The sequence below is a fragment of the Sapajus apella genome, unplaced genomic scaffold, assembly GCF_009761245.1.
Source record: "Sapajus apella isolate SASKATOON/1434 unplaced genomic scaffold, GSC_monkey_1.0 scaffold33, whole genome shotgun sequence".
Classification (NCBI taxonomy): domain Eukaryota; kingdom Metazoa; phylum Chordata; class Mammalia; order Primates; family Cebidae; genus Sapajus; species Sapajus apella.
In genome coordinates this window covers 17,389,334-17,407,401 of record NW_022436973.1, presented here as the reverse complement: position 1 = coordinate 17,407,401, position 18,068 = coordinate 17,389,334, and the positions used below count along the sequence as shown (strand labels likewise).

At 36.7% G+C, this 18,068-nt stretch overlaps 1 protein-coding gene across 2 annotated transcripts in view; it reads left to right on the top strand.

The window, feature by feature from the left end:
- PLCB1 (phospholipase C beta 1) overlaps nucleotides 1-18,068 on the top strand; it is a 757,711-nt gene that overhangs the window by 595,769 nt on the left and 143,874 nt on the right. For both annotated transcript variants that reach the window (XM_032295662.1, XM_032295663.1), the window contains exons 20-23: nucleotides 536-700; nucleotides 2,109-2,208; nucleotides 3,206-3,310; nucleotides 4,322-4,431. In XM_032295662.1, the coding sequence (XP_032151553.1) occupies nucleotides 536-700; nucleotides 2,109-2,208; nucleotides 3,206-3,310; nucleotides 4,322-4,431 (480 nt within the window). The remainder of the gene's footprint in view (nucleotides 1-535; nucleotides 701-2,108; nucleotides 2,209-3,205; nucleotides 3,311-4,321; nucleotides 4,432-18,068) is intronic.

Below are 18,068 nucleotides of genomic sequence, written 5' to 3'. Positions count from 1 at the left end.
GCCTGTATTAGTCTGTTTTCACACTGCTATAAAGAACTACCTGAGACTGGGTAATTTATAAAGAAAAGAGGTTTAATTGACTCACAGTTCCAGATGGCTGAGGAGGCCTCAGGAAACTTACAATTATGGTGGAAAGTGAAGGGGAAGCAAAGCACATCTTGCATGAGGGGAGGAGTGAGAGCACGAGGGGAGAACTGCCACACACTTTTAAACCATTAGATCTTGGGAGAACTCACTATCATGAGAACAGCATGGGAGAAACCACCGGCATGCTCCAATCACCTCCCACCAGGTCCCTCCCCAAACATGCGGGGATTACAATTCAGCACGAGGTTTGGGTGGGGACACAGAACCAAACCATATCAGGACTCTTTAAGCAAAAGAGAAATCATATTTCTATTCTTGCTTCTATTCAATTTTTCTTATAATTCAACATTCACTGGCAGCATTTGTGACTTTTTAAAGTATTCTCTTATATCTTTGTTATTTGCATATCGAAACTCCTTATGGATTGATTGATTGATTGCTTTTCTAGATTATTTCAGGTCAGTTTCTTTCTGATAAGAAAGTTGGGACTTATGTGGAAGTGGATATGTTTGGTTTGCCTGTGGATACAAGGAGGAAGGCATTTAAGACAAAGACATCCCAAGGAAATGCTGTGAATCCCGTCTGGGAAGAAGAACCTATTGTGTTCAAAAAGGTTGGTCACATGGTCTTGATATGAGCTATAACTGCATTTTTCAGGTGTTTTACATTGAGAAAATAATGAAATGGTGAATTATTTATTGTTTAATTTGAAAATTTACACATTTATAAAGCAATTACCTTTTGAAGGCCATTCTGAAAACTCCAAGATTTCTGTGAATCATTTGTTTGGATTTTCAGAATTGTATTGTAAATCAATTCATTCTAGTTTGCCTCAAATGGACGGTCATAAAAACATATAAATCTAACTCATATCATCTGATAGTACAAGTGATAAATGATACATTTTAATTATAATGCAAATGAAGTAGAGGGGAAGTAGGGAATAATATAGTGGCTGAGAGAAGAAAAATCCATACTTCCTTTAAAATGAATATTATTTAAATTCCCTAAAATCTCTAGCCACTGAGAGCTGGTCATTCAGTCTTGTCTGGCTTCTATCTAATAAAGTTAAAACCTTTCACACTCGACTGGGCCCTTCTCTTTCTTCACCAAAAAGCAAATCTTCACACATGCTTATCATGTAAAGGAAGAAAATAAGTTCAGTGGGAAGTAGACTTTTTACCCTCTTTGCTTCTTCTATATGGCCAAAATGTCCACAAAGCCAGTCTTCTGCAAAGAGAATAACTATATGAAAACCCTCTGTTCTCTGGGATGTTTCCATATTTTAACTGAGTTTAATAATCTTGTTTACTTCTTAGGGTTATTATGAATTTTGCATAAGTGAATACATTAACCACACTTAAAAAATGTCTAGCACAATGAAAATATTCAATAAATGTGAGTTTGCTGTTTTTGTAAACAATAAATTTTTAAAGAGATAGTTGACCTCATGTTCTTGACATGAGCTATAACTGCATATTTTAGATGTTTCACACTGAGGAAAGAAATGAGTAATTGTTTGTTGCTTACTATAGGAATTTACAAATTTATAAAGCAATTGTATTTTAAAAACTATCCTGAAAGCTACTCTTGTTTTTCCAGTGGTGGTGGTTTTTACTTTTTTTGCTCTCACTTTGAAGATGCAGAAGTCATTTGATTTGAAAACATAAACACAATATTCACGTGGTAATAAGACCACTAAACTCTTTTTATTTAAGGATAGAACTTTTGTCATTTCCACATTTAGAATGTTCATGTAAAAATAAAACAACGTATTTTTTTTAAACAAATGCCTCATTAAGGCAAGGTGATAAAACATAGATGAAGCCCTATCCCTGGCCACCCATGTCTTCTCCTCTGAAAATGAAACTTATAGAGCAACATCTTAACTTCTGTCTAAATTAGCTAAGTAGAAACTTCTACTTGGATCTGAAAAGCAAGTTCTGATTGAATAATACCTTTCTAATTATTTCTTGGAACTGTTCATTCTTATAACCAGGTGTCCTTAATGTCCCTTGTAGGTGGTTCTTCCTACTCTGGCCTGTTTGAGAATAGCAGTTTATGAAGAAGGAGGTAAATTTATTGGCCACCGTATCTTGCCAGTGCAAGCCATTCGACCAGGTATGGATAATGTGCTGAGAAACTTTTTATCAAAGTTTCAAAGACAATCGTCACTGCTTAGAATATTACTAGAAAATGATTTCAGAAACTATTTTCTGCTTTATAATTTTGTTAGATAACAAGGGCTATGAGATTATTTAAATTTGACAGTTACCTGTTTTGTGACATGACTAATATTAATATATTAGTCAACTCTTGCAACAATAGTTATATGTAACAAACAATCTGAAAACATATATGCCAGTATTTGTTTTCATGCTCATAAGTCTGTGGGTTGGCTGAGTTTCGCAGATCTGGCCTGGGCTCAGCTGCATAACCGTGCTTCAGGTTCTGGGTTGGGTCTCTGTCTGTCCCACATGCACTCACTCTGGGGCACAGGCTGAAGTGGCAATGGCTTCCACAATATGAACTTCTCTCGGCAGACCATTGGAATACAAAGGGCAAATCTAACTCCACATGTGCATTTTCAGCCTCTGCTTACACCAAATTACTAACATACTGTTGACCAAAGCAGAGCATATACTAAGCACAAGTCAAGAAATATGTCAAAGCTGGGTATGGTGGCTCATCCCCAAAATCTCAGCACTTTGGGAGGCTGAGGCAGGAGGATTTCTTGAGGCCAGAAGTTTGAAACCATCCTGGGCAACACGGTGAGACCCTCTCTCTACAAAAAAATAATAAATAAATAAAGAAGTCACATCAAGTATGAGTCTGTTATGGGTACAAGTTTGGATCAATAATTTAATCTATGACAGATGATTTTGAATTCTCTTTATGGGAAAGAACATGGTTGGAAAGGGAAAAAATCACAATTAATGTTTTCTTGTCTAATGAGAAAAATAATACCTTATTCAACACTGTTATTACAGTGAAAAACATGACTTGTTTTTCACCGAAAGTCACCTCAAATACATGTTTTCATCACATAGATGTGCATGGTTATAACTAACATTGTGAAAGGAAGTGTGTGCTACACAGCATTATTCTCACCCTCCAGGCTATCACTATATCTGTCTAAGGAATGAAAGGAACCAGCCTCTGACGCTGCCTGCTGTCTTTGTCTACATAGAAGTGAAAGACTATGTGCCAGACACATATGCAGGTAAACAACTTAAATAACCCTTTACTCAAAGAATTATGTCTGTCCGAGTCACCTATGTTTTTGGGTTAGTGGAAGGAAAACTGAAGCAAACAAAAGCAGGAGATTCTGGCTTCAGAATCACCCCGACTTTCGTATGTATGTTTAGAGATAAATTGCTCAAGCCATTGTGAATATATTTTAATTTGATGTATTTTAATTTAAATCACAACACCTTGGTTTTTTGAATGTTTACTCCCTGATAGTCTTATTCTCATGGGCCCAGCACTTACCAACTCACGTTACCCATTACAACAGATGTCTAGGTCTGTACACTGAATTTGTCTTCCACCAGTTTTAGAATGATGATTCTTTTCATGGGTGACATCATTATTTTCAGAAATTAACCAAGAATCATAAATGTAAACGCTTGTACTGCCAAGTAGCTTGAGTGTAAGACACTGGGGAGTGGTGGAGACTATGGTAAACTTGGGGCACATGGGCAATCCAAAGCTGGCAGCCATAACTCATTCTAGCTAGGCACTGCCATTCAAATGATAACTATATTGCCAAATCATTGGGTTATTCCAACAGTCCAGAAAGTAGGCTTTTTATGTGAAATGTCTCCATTTATAAAATGTCATTGGGCCAAATAGAACAATCGTTTGGGCCATTGCTGGAATGGATGGGACTCTCAAAAAGAAACTAAAGAATTAAGAGTATTGAGGGATCCTAAGTTGGAGCCTGTCCAGTTTGCCTCTCAGACCTTAACTCTTAATTTCTCTCTTCCTGAAGTTTCAACAGAGTTTTCACCCTTGTCCATGTTCGAAGTGTTGAATAGAGGAGTAGATAGTTATATGGGTAGATGGAAGAATGAAAGATGAATGATGAATGAATGGTGGTTGGATGGATGGGTGGGTAGATGGGTGATGAATGAATGCATGGACTGATGGTCAGATAAATGAGTAAATAGGTGGATGACGGATGCTCAATACCTCCCGGACCTCTGATCTAAAATGTCTGTTCCCTGTTTAGATGTCATTGAAGCTTTATCAAACCCAATCCGATATGTGAACCTGATGGAGCAGAGAGCAAAGCAGTTGGCTGCTTTGACACTGGAAGATGAAGAAGAAGTAAAGAAAGAGGTGAGAGGGCGTTTTAATCTCATGTACAGCATTAAGCATGATTTCCACACCTACTTGCTGGCCTTGCTTCAGTAATATCTCACACCTCAGGAGAAATAGCACAGTGGAACAACACTTTCATGGAGTTCAGAATCATGTCACGGAACATCTAGATGATTGGCTTAAATTTTTCACATTTCATTTTCTTTTAGCATTCTGTGTATCTTATCTTGTAATAAAATTAAACCGTACACATCTTACTATTTCAGATGAAACTTTCTACGTGATTTCATGCTAATTAAAGGTGATGAAGTCACTTAAAAAGGAAGATAATCATCAAATCATTTAGTATTTCCCTTTGTCTTTAACATAAAATGCATGATTTTCAAGGTGCTTTTCTGATTTTTTTATAATACATAAAATATTTAACACAATACCTGGAAAATAGTATGAACCATAAAGAGTCTACTATTATTATTACATGGTATATTTGTGTATTATAATGTATGTCCTCCAAATTAGATGTCACAATACGAAGAATAATTAAGGAAGGGTCTAAAAATAGTAGAAATGAAATTTTAAAAATCTAAAGCCTCTATGTAGACTGGCAGTCTTTTTGCTTTTTAAAAAAGTGAACTATAACTTGATTATTGAGGGTACTAATATTAAAAATAGTGATAGAAATTGGCTATTTTCATATTTTATTCAGAGGAAAAACTTGAGAAAAAAACATAGAAATGGAGAACTATCAGTATGGGGGAAAAAACCTTGAAAATTATTTTCATAACTATAATAGTTATCCATTAAATAGTCCTTTTAAATAGTCTATTAAAGTTGATATTATTCATTAAGTAATGTTTTTCTTATTTCAAAAGTATTTTAGGTTTATTATAGAAAATTTAAAACATAAAAATGAGAAAAGAAAACCAAAAAAATTGTAATTCAAACACCAATCCACTCAAAGACAGTCACAGTGAATGTGGGGCGTATACATAGCTAGCCTTTTTATGCACGTTACTTTTTCACAAAATGGGATAATATTCATAGTATGTGTTTTAAGTGAAAATAACAGTATTAAATATCTCATTGTCCATGTCATTAAATGTTCTTCTATGACATGACTTAATGACTCATAGCCTTCTATCATATAGCTCCACCATAATTTAATTACTAAGTCCCCAATTATTGGATATTTGCAATGCTGCACTATTTTTTTTATATTTATGGGTACATAGTAGGCATATATATTATGGGGTGCATGAGATATTCTGATACAGGCATACTGATTTTTGTATGCTGATTTTTAATCCTGCAACTTTACTGAAGGTTCATCAGTTTTAAGAGTTTGTTTGTAGAGTCATTAGGTTTTTCCAAACATAAGATCATACCATCTGCAAACAAGAATAATTTGACGTTTTCCAATTTATATATCCCTTATTTCATTTTGTTGTCTAATTGTTCTAGATTTCCAGTACTATGTTGAATAATAGTGGTAAAAGTGAGCATTCTTGTCTTATTCCAGATCTTAGAGGAAAGGCTTTCAGTTTTTCTTTATTCAGTTTGATACTAGCTGTTCAACTGTTATATATGGCTTTCATTGCGTTGATGTATGTTCCTACTATATCCAGATGGGGTATAGAAGGTGAGGTTTTTTTTTAGGGTTTTTATCATAAGGGATGTTGAATTTTATTAAATGCATTTTCGACATCAGTTGAAATGATCATATGGGTTTTTTTTCCTTCATTCTGTTGATATGATGTATTACATTGATCGATTTGCATATGTTGAGCCATCCTTGCATCTCTGATAAATCCCACTGGGAAGAATAACAGCTCAGTCCCTTACTTGTGGTGGGCAACTTCTGTGTTACAATTCATGCTCCAGAGCGCCCTGTGGGATCAGTCTGAGGCTGGAGTTTGCCTGAGGCCACATTAGACTTACCTTCCTTCCTGTATTAACCTGCTTGCCTCACCTCCCTGCAGTTTTTTCCTGAGCACATTCTCTCAGTTACTCATGTGCGCAAGAATCCTCATGTCCACTTCTGCTTCTAGGGAAACCAGCAATGCTAAGTAGTTTGCTGTTTTATAAATAAATACAAGAATGTGTTCCCTTTCTGAATTAATTGCTTGGGAAATAGAATTTAAATATTTGGCAATAGTTACACCTTTCATTTTAATATTTCTTCACTGATAATAATGCTTTTTCTCTTTTCCATGGCCTTTAAAAGATTAAGACTAGAGAATTCTGTGAGCTTCTCATTTTACTCATATAAACATCAGTCTGAAATTAATTTCTCTCTTTGGAAATCTACCAAAGGCTCTCAATTCTTTTCTCGTTTTACTGCTTTACTTAATAGCATATTTAAGAAAGTATAATTCAAGGTAAAGATAATTTGTATAGATATAAATAAATCACTATTAGTAGCATTCTTCTCTAAATAGAAAATGGGACCTATTAGGTACGATGCATATTACCTGAGTGGCAAAGTTATCTGAATAACAAGCTGCTATGACACAGTTTACCTATGTAACAAACCCACACATGTACCCCTGAACCTAAAATAAAAGTTAAAAAAAAAGAAAACAGGAGCATCTTTTTTCAACTGGCTGTATTTTATTCTGTAAGAACTAGAGATTAAAAGAAAGCATTTTCAAGTGAAATTACATGTAATTTCAATATTTAGAAGAAATACTTTTTAGATTATCAACTTTAACCCATTCATTAGCCATTGTCTCTAAGAAATAAGCACTTGCTTCAACAGAACATTTCAACACTATCATATTTCAGCCCACTTTTTATATTTTCTGACTCACACATTCTTGTGAGTGAGCTGAAATGTATCTAAAATTGTTTGCAAATATTAGCTGGGTGTGCTGACACATGCCTGTAGTCCCAGCTACTTGGCAACCCGAGGCAGGAGAATCACTTGCGTCAGAGACAGAGCCTGCAATGAACTATGAATGTACTACTGCACCCTAGCCTGGGCAACAGAGACCATGTCTCTAAAAATAAATAATAAAATAAAATAAAATTGTTTGTAAATATTTCCTGATTCAGTATATGGCCCCAATTCAATATAGCAATTGAGCTAAAGATCTCATAATGGAACATTTTACTAATGGTGCCTCCGAGATACCATTTCTGTAATGACTAGGGGATAAAGTCACTCTAAAGAATGGCAGCCATAAGTCCTTTGAGATTGTAGTGCTCTTTTTACAAATTGGTGTCCTTTGAAAACCTTATCTTTGCACCAAGTTATTTTAGGAGAATAAAACATACAAAAATATAGAAGTAGAGTTTTAGGTCAATCTTATTTTTGTTTATCTTTTCTTAAAGGTGATAAGAAAAGATTTTTAGAAATGTATAATATTGTTTAAACTTGGATGGTATTTGGACGTTTTTTAGTTTTAGAAATAATTTTAGAGGCATTGAATCACATAGAGTCTATATTGGTCTAATAGAGAAAATATGATTTTTTTCTTTTGACATGTCTAAACTCTTAACTGACCTCATTTTTAAAACTCAAGAAAAAAAAATTATTTGCCCTTAACATGTAATACTAGGAAAGAAAAGACATTTCACACTTTGAACCCCAGTGTCTTTTATCTTGTCTTGGAATAATGTAAGTTTGTTTGAATGATGCCACTGAAAATAAGTAACTGGTTTTCTCTAAAGAAAATTCTATCTAGGACATGGCAGGCACTGGAGACACTATTTTAGCAGCAAAGACTTTTTTAGTATAATCATTTTAATGTGATGCTTCTAAAGGTCATTTCTATTTGAACATTCAAAACTTCATTGGACTGCAAAATATTACCAGATTTTTAATAGTCTTATAAAGTATCTTCCAGAGTAATTTACAAATGAAATAGATAAGAAAGTAGAATTTCTCTCCATGATTTGAACATTAGACATTTATTTCTGATAAGGTAAAAATACATTATTCAGATTATATTATACATATGTGTACAATACATATTTAGGTTACATATTATCTGAATAATGGTTGGAAGTTACGGAATAATAAAGAGTCGTTATTGGATTTATTTTGTCTTTGTAAATTAAGAGTGGTAGATTCGTCAGGTTGTAGAATAAGAGCCCAGCTGAATCCTAACGAAATATAGCATTCACAGTTAATTCCTCTAAATAAAAAGTCATGCAGAAAAATTTTAAAACATAGTAAACTAAAGAAACAAAATTTTAAAACCCTCTAATTCTGCAAATACTGTTACCATTTTTAATGTATATCCTTCCAGCATGTTTCCATGTACATTTTGTTTGTTTGTTTTTTGAGACAGAGTCTCGCTCTGTCACCCAGACTGGAGTGCAATGGTGTGATCTCAGCTCACTGCAACCTCTGCTGGCCGAATTCAAGTGATTCTCCTACCTCATCCTCCCAAGTAGCTAGGACTACAGGCACCCACCACCAGGCCCGGCTAATTTTTGTATTTTTAGTAGAGACAGGGTTTCATCATGTTGGTCAGGCTGATCTCAAACTCCTAACCTCGAGTGATCCACCTGCCTCAGCCTCCCAAAGTGCTGGGATTACAGGCATGAGCAGCCACATCTGGCCTCTATGCACACTTAAAAAAATATTTTAAAATGTTTTACAGACTGAATAATGTTATTACAGAGATGCCTAGTGAAATATCACAATAGTTTTTTTTTCTATTTGTAAAATACCTATAAAAGGGAAAAGTAAATAATGCATTTATTAGGAAATATATGATAATAATGCAAAAGTGCAATATTTGAACATGGTTTTTTTAATGTTAGAGAAGTAAAAACAATATAATGAGCATTTACTGAGTGCTTACTATGTATCTGGCACTATATTGAACCCTTTATTTTATTTTTCTTTTATCAAGACGGAGTCTCAATATGTTGCCCAAGCTGGTCTTCAACTCTTAGCTCAAGCAATCCTCCCTCTTTTACCTCCCAAAGCACTGAGACTACAGGGGTGATTTACCATGCCTGGCCGTGAAGCTTGTACTGTATTCACTCACTTAAGTCTTAAAACATCTAGATGTCCTAATTACCATTATTTCCTTTTAATAAATGAAGAAACTAAGGCACTGAGGAGTTAAATTGCTTGCCCTGTGCCACACAATCAGTAAAGAAAGGATTTAGGACTGAAGCTCAGGCAATCTGGTTCTACAACTCATGTTCCACGTCAGCATTTCTCCACATTAAGTGTGAAGACCAGGACATCATGATAAAATGCTGATCCTGATTCACTGGGTCTCAGGTGGAGCCTGGGACTCAGCCTCTCTAATAAGCCCCCAAGTGATAGGATACTTCTGGTCTTTGGAGCACAGTTTGATAAGCATCTTCACCACACACACACACTGCCTCTATAACAAAGCTGTAATTTTCTGGTAACTTTTAGCAGGATGGGCCATTCATTCATCTTTCTGTCCTCCGTAGCAGGCTACCTGAATAAATGAACACAGGATATAAGACCTTTACCTTAAATAGTAACACCGTTTGATTGAATTTTTAGTTTAATGTCAAAAATTCCACCCCCGCGCCCTGCCCTTTAATCACTGGATGTTGTCAGAACTTATTCTTCAGAAAGTTAGGTTGCTGAATCAAACAGAACCCTTTGTGGGTTCTATTTGATTGGTTTGTGCATTGGCTGGCTGAAATACATATCGCCCAACTTGGAAGTTACAAAAACTATTCATATGCCAAGCATTAATTTCCATACTTGGGAAAGTACGCTAAAACAGAGTACCTGACACTACAAACCTTACCCAGCCCTCAGGGCCAAAACTCTTCACAAGAATTCCCAACATTGTCTGTATTTGCACCTGCAAGTGAAAGTGTGCGAGTGCTCTTTGTGTAATATTGATGTTGAAAGGAAAAGTTGTTTGGTAATACTAACAGTTTATTTATTCCAAAGGGCCTACTTTTTATATTGTCTAGCTCATATGTTCTTTTGAGTGAGCTGAAATTTATCTAAAATTGTTGTAAATATTAGCTGGGTGTGCTAACACATGCTGTAGTCCCAGCAGGGACTAGCTAGAAGTCTAGAAGGCAGAGGCTGCCATGAACTGTGAATGCACTACTGCACCCTAGCCTGGGCGACAGAGACCATATCTCTTAAAAATAAATAAAAATTATTTGTAAATATTTTCTAATTCAGTGTATGGTCCCAATTTGATTAGTTGAATAATAATAAGAATTTCATCAATAAAATAACCTGATATCAAAACAATCCAAGGTAGTATTTTCATAAGGTTACAACATTTTACCCAAGGCCTTGGATACCATTTAATTATTCAAAACTTAAGCTCAATATTTCATCCACAGTTTAAGAACTTGACACTAAAATCAAAGATGAGGTTTACAGCTCATTTTGGATTCTCTTTAAATAAAATTCTCCTCCTTCAAATCTTCCCCCTCAAACAATAAATAAGCAAGATATTAACTGATAGAAACAATAGTTTATCAAAATCCTTGAACTTTAAAGCATCCAATACAGTGGAAAAAAAAAGTTTTCCTTTAAATAATGACACCATCCCTTTCATTTCTTCTATACTGTAGAGATTTGGCATTCCCAATGCACTTTCATTGGATGCCTTGCATAAAATTGGGTCCTAACTAAGAAAAACATAGTAATCCCCATTTTTAGAGAAGGGAACAATTGCTCATTATGGTAGAGTGATTTGGTGCCATCAATGGCCATAAGTTGAAGAACTAGGGTCTTTTTAAATAAGTGTCAAGAAAAGACCATTTATTCACTTGAATTGAAATTAGTCAATGATTGGTTCAATTCGACTGCTTTTGCAAATATCCTCCATAACAATTTCTAAAATTTCAGTGGATTCTAATGAGGGGCTTTGGGTTCATCTGCCTAAAATAGGGATGAATACATTAACTTAAATATCCATGTCATGCCCAATTATAGGAACATGGCTCTCAGTTAATAATGAAGTTTTTCACTCTGCTTTAGCACAGGACTTCTCAAATTTTAATGTGCATACAGGAGTAAGAAATAGGCGAGGTGTAGGTCAAAGGATACAAAGCAGGAAATATGTAGGATTAACCCTTAAAAAAATCTAATGTACAGTGTGAGGACTGTAATTAACATTCATGTATCGTAGTCAGAACTTTTGCTAAGTGATTATAGCTGTTCTTGCCACAGGGGGAACAAAATGGGTAACTATGTGAGATGATGGATATGTCTATTTGTTCTCTTATAGTAACCATTTTACTTATAATATGTTGTATGCCTTGAATATACACAGTAAAATTTATTTTTTAAAATGTACATACAGATCACTTGAGAATCTTGTTACAATGCAGATTCAAATTCAATGGGTCTGGCATAGGTCACAAAACGCTGCATATTTAACAAGCTTCCAGGTGATGCTTGATGGCCCATGGACCATATTTAGAGTAGCAGGGCTCTCACACTTTAGTATGTACCAGAATCACCCGGATGTCTTCCTAAAACACAGATTAATGGGCCTCATAGCCAAAGTTTCTGATTCAGTAGGTCTGGGGTGGACCCAAGAACTTGCATCTCTAACAATTTGCAGTGAAGCTGATGCTGGTCTAGAGACCACATATTAAGAACTGCTGTTGAAGTCCTGTCTCTGTCGCTCTCAAGTGTGTGGCTCTCCCCAGATGAAACCCATTAATTCCATCCACTCTATAAATGCCAGCTTAATCACAGAAACCTGGGAAGGGCTCCAGGGGACACTTTTTTTTTCTGGGAATTATCCAGAATTTGTCCTGTGATGATTGACCGTAGCCTTTGCCAAATGATTTCACTTAATTAATTTCAAAGATACACTTCCACAAAATTAACGTAAAGAGTTGTTGGATTTCTACCTAACTACCAAGGGTTCATTCCTTCTGATTTCTTTGGAAACTGTATCATAACACTTCTAATAAATTAAAGTTGGTACATTAAAGTTTATCTATGTAACACATATAAAAGGGTCAGCGGAACTTTGTTCTTTTACCCTTTGGTAGCTTTCTGAATAACCTGCTGTTATTAATCATTAAATACAAACTTATTACTGACAGCAGAAAGCAGCATCTTCACTCTTTTCATTCATTTATTTATTCATTTATTCAATTTTTTTAATTTTAGCATAACATTTAGGTGGTTCTTTACTTTCAGGACTTTGCCATTAATAGGATAGCTATTTATTGTGTACCAGCAGGAAACTAGATGTGAATTCATTCATTCATTCAATATATTAAAAAAAAAAAACTGTGTCACTCACTCTGGTGGCCTTTATATAGGCAATGCTGAGGAAAATTAGATACTCTATAGCCCTTACAACCTGGAGGAAGAGAGTGACATTAATAAAATTTATATATCTATATGTAAAATTGCAGCTGTTACCAATGTTCAACAAAATAATACCATGTGAGTGCTGACTATACCTTTATAAGATAATGCAGCCATGCTGTGTCAAGATTCACCTGAATCTGTGTTCCAGTTACTGCTGGAAGATCTTGCTGGACATTAACTGTGCAAAACACCAAAAGCACTTTACTCAGTGTTAATGAAGAAGCTCAGATCACTGAAGTCAACAGATGACTTTATCTGGCTCATTAAAGCTGTTTCTTGCTTCTAACTCACCCTGGTAGACTCTTCAAAATTAGGAGTTTTAACATATTATGAAATATTCTAAGCTAACATTGAAAGAGCTGTACAAGGAACACCTATGTATCAGCCACCTGGATTGCGTAATTAAAATTTTGATGCATTCACTTGATCACATATAAATCCCTCTATCCATTTATCAATCCATGTTGGTTCAATATGATACATTTTAAAATAGGTTGCAAACATCAGTATACTTCACTCCTAAACACTTGGGAATGCATAAAGCAGGACATGGTTTTTAAGAATGATTCTTGATTTCTTAGAAATATGAGGCAGATACATTATCTAATTTCATTCAACTAACAGAAATTTAAGGTACAAAGTGTACACGTTTGAAGAAGCTCCTCCTTAAGGGAAAGGCTGGCTCTAACAAAGCCACTTTCTGACCATATTTGTCCTGAGTGGAAAGGATTTCTGAATGATGAAATTATGAGACTCACCCATAATATACTGGAAAAAACTGATGACCTTGCCCCTTATCTATGTGGTGCCCATCCAAAGTAAGAAGCTATCATCCTAACAAGCTACATGGGAGGAACTGCACTCTTTAGATGACTCAGACAAGGAAAGCATGGTCCCACCTCTAACAGCCTAGTCACACATCTGATATTTAAAAGACCCTTTACCTACCATGTTAACCATTCAGTGAAATCCTCCAAATCCTAATTCTCTGCTGCTGAATCATCAGATCAAATTTTCAATGCCCAGGATGGAAATCTTTTCAACCATCACATCAAATGACTTTTCCTCTTTCTATGAAACTTATAAAAATGATCTTTTCAGTTAACCTTTTACTGGTCCACCTGTATTCTATTTTCAAAGCCGCTCTGTTTATTTTGAAGAAAAATATATTGCAGTGATTTGATTTGGCCACTAGATGGCAGGAACTTACTTCTGTGGTTCATTCTGCACTTGTTTTTTTCACTACCCAGCTGAGCAAAATCTAGTTAATCCACCTGAAGTACTACTACTTTCTGAACTTTCTTTCCTTGATATTTGCTTAATTGAAATTTAAGTCTTTGAATTAAATTAACAAAACCGACATTTCGAGTTTCTATCACAATTTCCAGTACCAGGTTTTTATTCACTCATAAAAACAAATAATGGGGGAGAAATAAAGCATCGACTTCTGCTAATTCTCTTGAGTAGGATAGGGAATTTGGTTTTTGCACCTTGGCTTACAGGTAAATATAGTGGGAATTATTCGATCCTTCAATCATAATATCAGAAATTTCAGTTTTAGTATTGCACCCCTGTAGGTGCTTTTCTCATTTTTCAGCCGTTGTTTTGCTTATTTAACTTTGTATATACAAATGCCTTTTTAGTGCAACAGGGTAGTTTTTTGAGAATTATGTTTATATGTACACATCTCTATCTCAGCAGCAAGTTAAGTAATTATTACGGTTCCTTAGGCTGCTGTTATCATAGAGTGGACTGCTGCAGTAGAAAAATTTAGTCTTTAGCATATAGTGCATATTCAAATACTCATTCACAGTTTCCTGTGTGACCTCTGGCAAGTTAATGACTTTTAATAAAATTTTCAGTAAAGATTTCTAATAACATCTCTTTTTTTTTTTTTTTTTTTTTTTTGCTCTATAATGGTACTGTGAGTGTTGCCTACACTGACTGGCTGTGGAAAAGCTGTTGTATATAACAGTGACTAACCCAGAAAGATCTCAGCTACTTCTAATTGTAGTCTCTGTTTGGCAAATGTAGTCAATTAAAATTTGTATCTACCAGCCAGGCGCAGTGGCTCACACCTGTAATCCAGCACTTTGGGAGGCTGAGACAGGCAAATCACTTGAGGTCCAGAGTTCGAGACCAGCCTGGCCAACATGGTGAAGCCCTGTCTCTGCTAAAAATACAAAAATTAGCTGAGTATGGCTAGGCACATCTATAATCCCTGCTACTCGGGAGGCTGATGCAGGAGAATCACTTGAACGTAGGAGGCGGAGGTTGCAATGAGCCAAGATCACATCACTGCACTTCAGCCTGGGTGACAAAGTGAGACTCGGTCTCAAAAAAAAATTGTATCTACAGCCCTTAGCAAAAAGGTTTAGACATCAGTCACATGTATTTGTTATTGTAGAATCTTACTTAACTCAGGTGTCCCCAACTAGTACTGGTCCATAGCCTGTTAGGAACTGGATCGCACAGCAGGATGTAAGTAGCAGGTGGGCAAGGAGCAAAGCTTCATCTGCACTTACAGCTGCTCCCCATCACTCACATTACCCCCCAAGCTCCGCCTTCTGTCAGATCAGCTGCAGCATTAGATTCTTATAGGAGTGCGAACCCTATTGGGAACTGCGCGTGCGAGGGATCTAGGTTGTGTGCTCCTTATGAAAATCTAATGCGTGATGATCTATGACTGTCTCTCATCACCCCCAAATGGGACGATCTAATTGCAAGAAAACAAGCTCAGGGCACCCACTGATTCTACATTATGGTGAGTTGTATAATTATTTCACGATATATTCCAATGTAATCATAATATAAATAAAGTGCACAATAAATATAATGCTCTTAAAACATCCTGAAACTATACCCTCCATAAGTCCCTCTCCCCGCTGGTCCATGAAAAAATTATCTTTTATGAAACTGGTCCTTGGTGCCAGTAAGGTTGCGGACTGCTGACTTGACTCGTATATAATATTTGTCTTCAGAAAATCATAAGAGGCACCTGGCAAGAGTCAGACTATGCAAGGATCTCCAAATTCCTTAGCCCAGTATTTAACTCATCCTTACCGACCCTCTTCTCTATGCCTTTGCTTGGCCACTGGGGCAAGAAGGTGAGGAGCTGTGGGCTGCAGACTAGTTGGCTCCTGGCCCACCGAGCTCCTAGCACAGCCCTGTCCCCTCAGCATTGCTAAGGATGCATGGCTCACTCTTGCCCCATCTCAGAATTCCAGGCAAACTCTGCTCCTCCTGACAGAGGGTACAGATTGGCAGCTTCTGGGCCAAATGCAATCTGAAGGTATGTTCTGTTTGGCCTCTCAGTGATTGGAAACTGGGAGAGTTCGCTCAAAAATTTAGTTTTTCGGTTTATTTTTTAAACCTGGGCAAAATAGTCTAAAAATGAACAAAAGCAACTGCCCCATTTACAAGCTCTCTCTCTCCTGCTCTGGACATGACCTCTCTTTGCCCTATTGCAGTAAATCTGGTCAACGTCACTGGTTTCTATCATTTCCATTAACTGCCCATTATTCTACAGTGTGAATAGTATCCCTGGGGGTTGTGTCCCTAGTGACGTGGTCCACTCTATATGAAGACATCTCCAGGTGTGACTCCTGGACAAAGCATTTCTCCAAAACCTAATTCAAAGTCGAGCATCAACCCTTGGTGACCCCTTCATCCTCAATTGCAACCATAAAGTATTTGCCTAAATGTTTACGTAACATCTGCTTTTTAAAAATATCTTTGATTTTATATATTACGTCTCTTTTTGGAAGGTGGAACCTTCATCTCACATGCCCTTGATAAGCAGAGATTTATTTTTTCCTTTACTTGACTCAAATTGACAATTGAACTTGGTTCCCCAAGGGCATACAGCTACATGGAGTCTCTGAAAACCTGATACAAAGCTGAAAATAAACTTGTTGGATCCAGTTTGAATGTACCTCCAGCCTAACACCTCAAGCCACTAATGCTAGTTGCCAAGAAAAAAAAAAAAGCCACCATTATTCAGTTTCACTAAAACTGGCTTTCCCTAACTTCCATTCTTTTCTCCATCAAAATTTTCTTTTTCTCTATCCTTTCTCGGAGGGCTAATTTTAGTCAGCTGTCACATTGAGAAGACTCTGGTTCATTCCCCACATGGTTGTAGAAACCAACTTAGATATAGTGGGGAAGATCAGATCCCCATGGAACAGGGGTATCTTCTTACCTTGTTTCTAAAGCAGCTGAGTGTGATGACCATGGGTACCCTCTTCAGCTGGGAGGCCAGGAAAGCATTACCCCTGCTGTATTTAAGCCAAAGAACCACCCACTGTGGGTGTATAGGCCCCGTGTAGTCAAATCCAGTTTTTCAAGGGAAGCAAGAAATCCATTGTTTCAATGTAAAATCACCTTAATTAAAAGATTTGGCAGCATTGGTTGAGCCAAAGAAAATGCATCCATCCACGCACTCCATTGGGACCATGAGTTTCCAGTTTGCAATGTCTTGCTGAACCAAACATACACAGTCCTTTCCCTTTGCATATGATTCTAGGGAGAATTTTTCTGATGTATATAACTGAATAGTGTGACTATACCAGCACTTACCCATCAGAAGTAGCCATTTTTCAAAAGAAAGATTCTGCCCTAGTAAGCTATACAGGATGCCCAGGCTACTTGTTTAGGCTCCTGTCTCCCCTAACTGATGTCCAGCCATTGCTACTAAGGACTCTTCCAGCACTGAGCTGGCCGTAGCAACCAAGCAGGGATAATTTGTTGAATTAAAATAAGTTCTGCCATCACTTAATGCAGTTTTGGAAGATGCTTTAAAGATGAATTGGGAAACAGATTAAAGGCTGCTGGTGACAACTGGTGTCACTATTTTCACTCTTATCTTTTTATAAAAATGTTTTTGTAGGACAATTTTTCATCTGTAACGACATGCCAAAATGTCACAATGTTGGGCTCCAAATTACTTCTAGGAAACTATATTTCCTAATGTATTTTTAAAATATGCTACAAAGTAGAACATTGGGATAACCTTGTCAGTGAAACCTGCCAGGGACTTGGAAGGCAATCCTGATAAAGAGTTACAGAGAAGGCCGGGCGCAGTGGCTCAAGCCTGTAATCCCAGCACTTTGGGAGGCCGAGGGGGGTGGATCACGAGGTCAAGAGATCGAGACCATCCTGATCAACATGGTGAAACCCCGTCTCTACTAAAAATACAAAAAATTAGCTGGGCATGGTGGTGCGTGCCTGTAATCCCAGTTACTCAGGAGGCTGAGGCAGGAGAATTGCCTGAATCCGGGAGGCGGAGGTTGCGGTGAGCCGAGATTGCGCCATTGCACTCCAGCCTGGGTAACGAGAGCGAAAC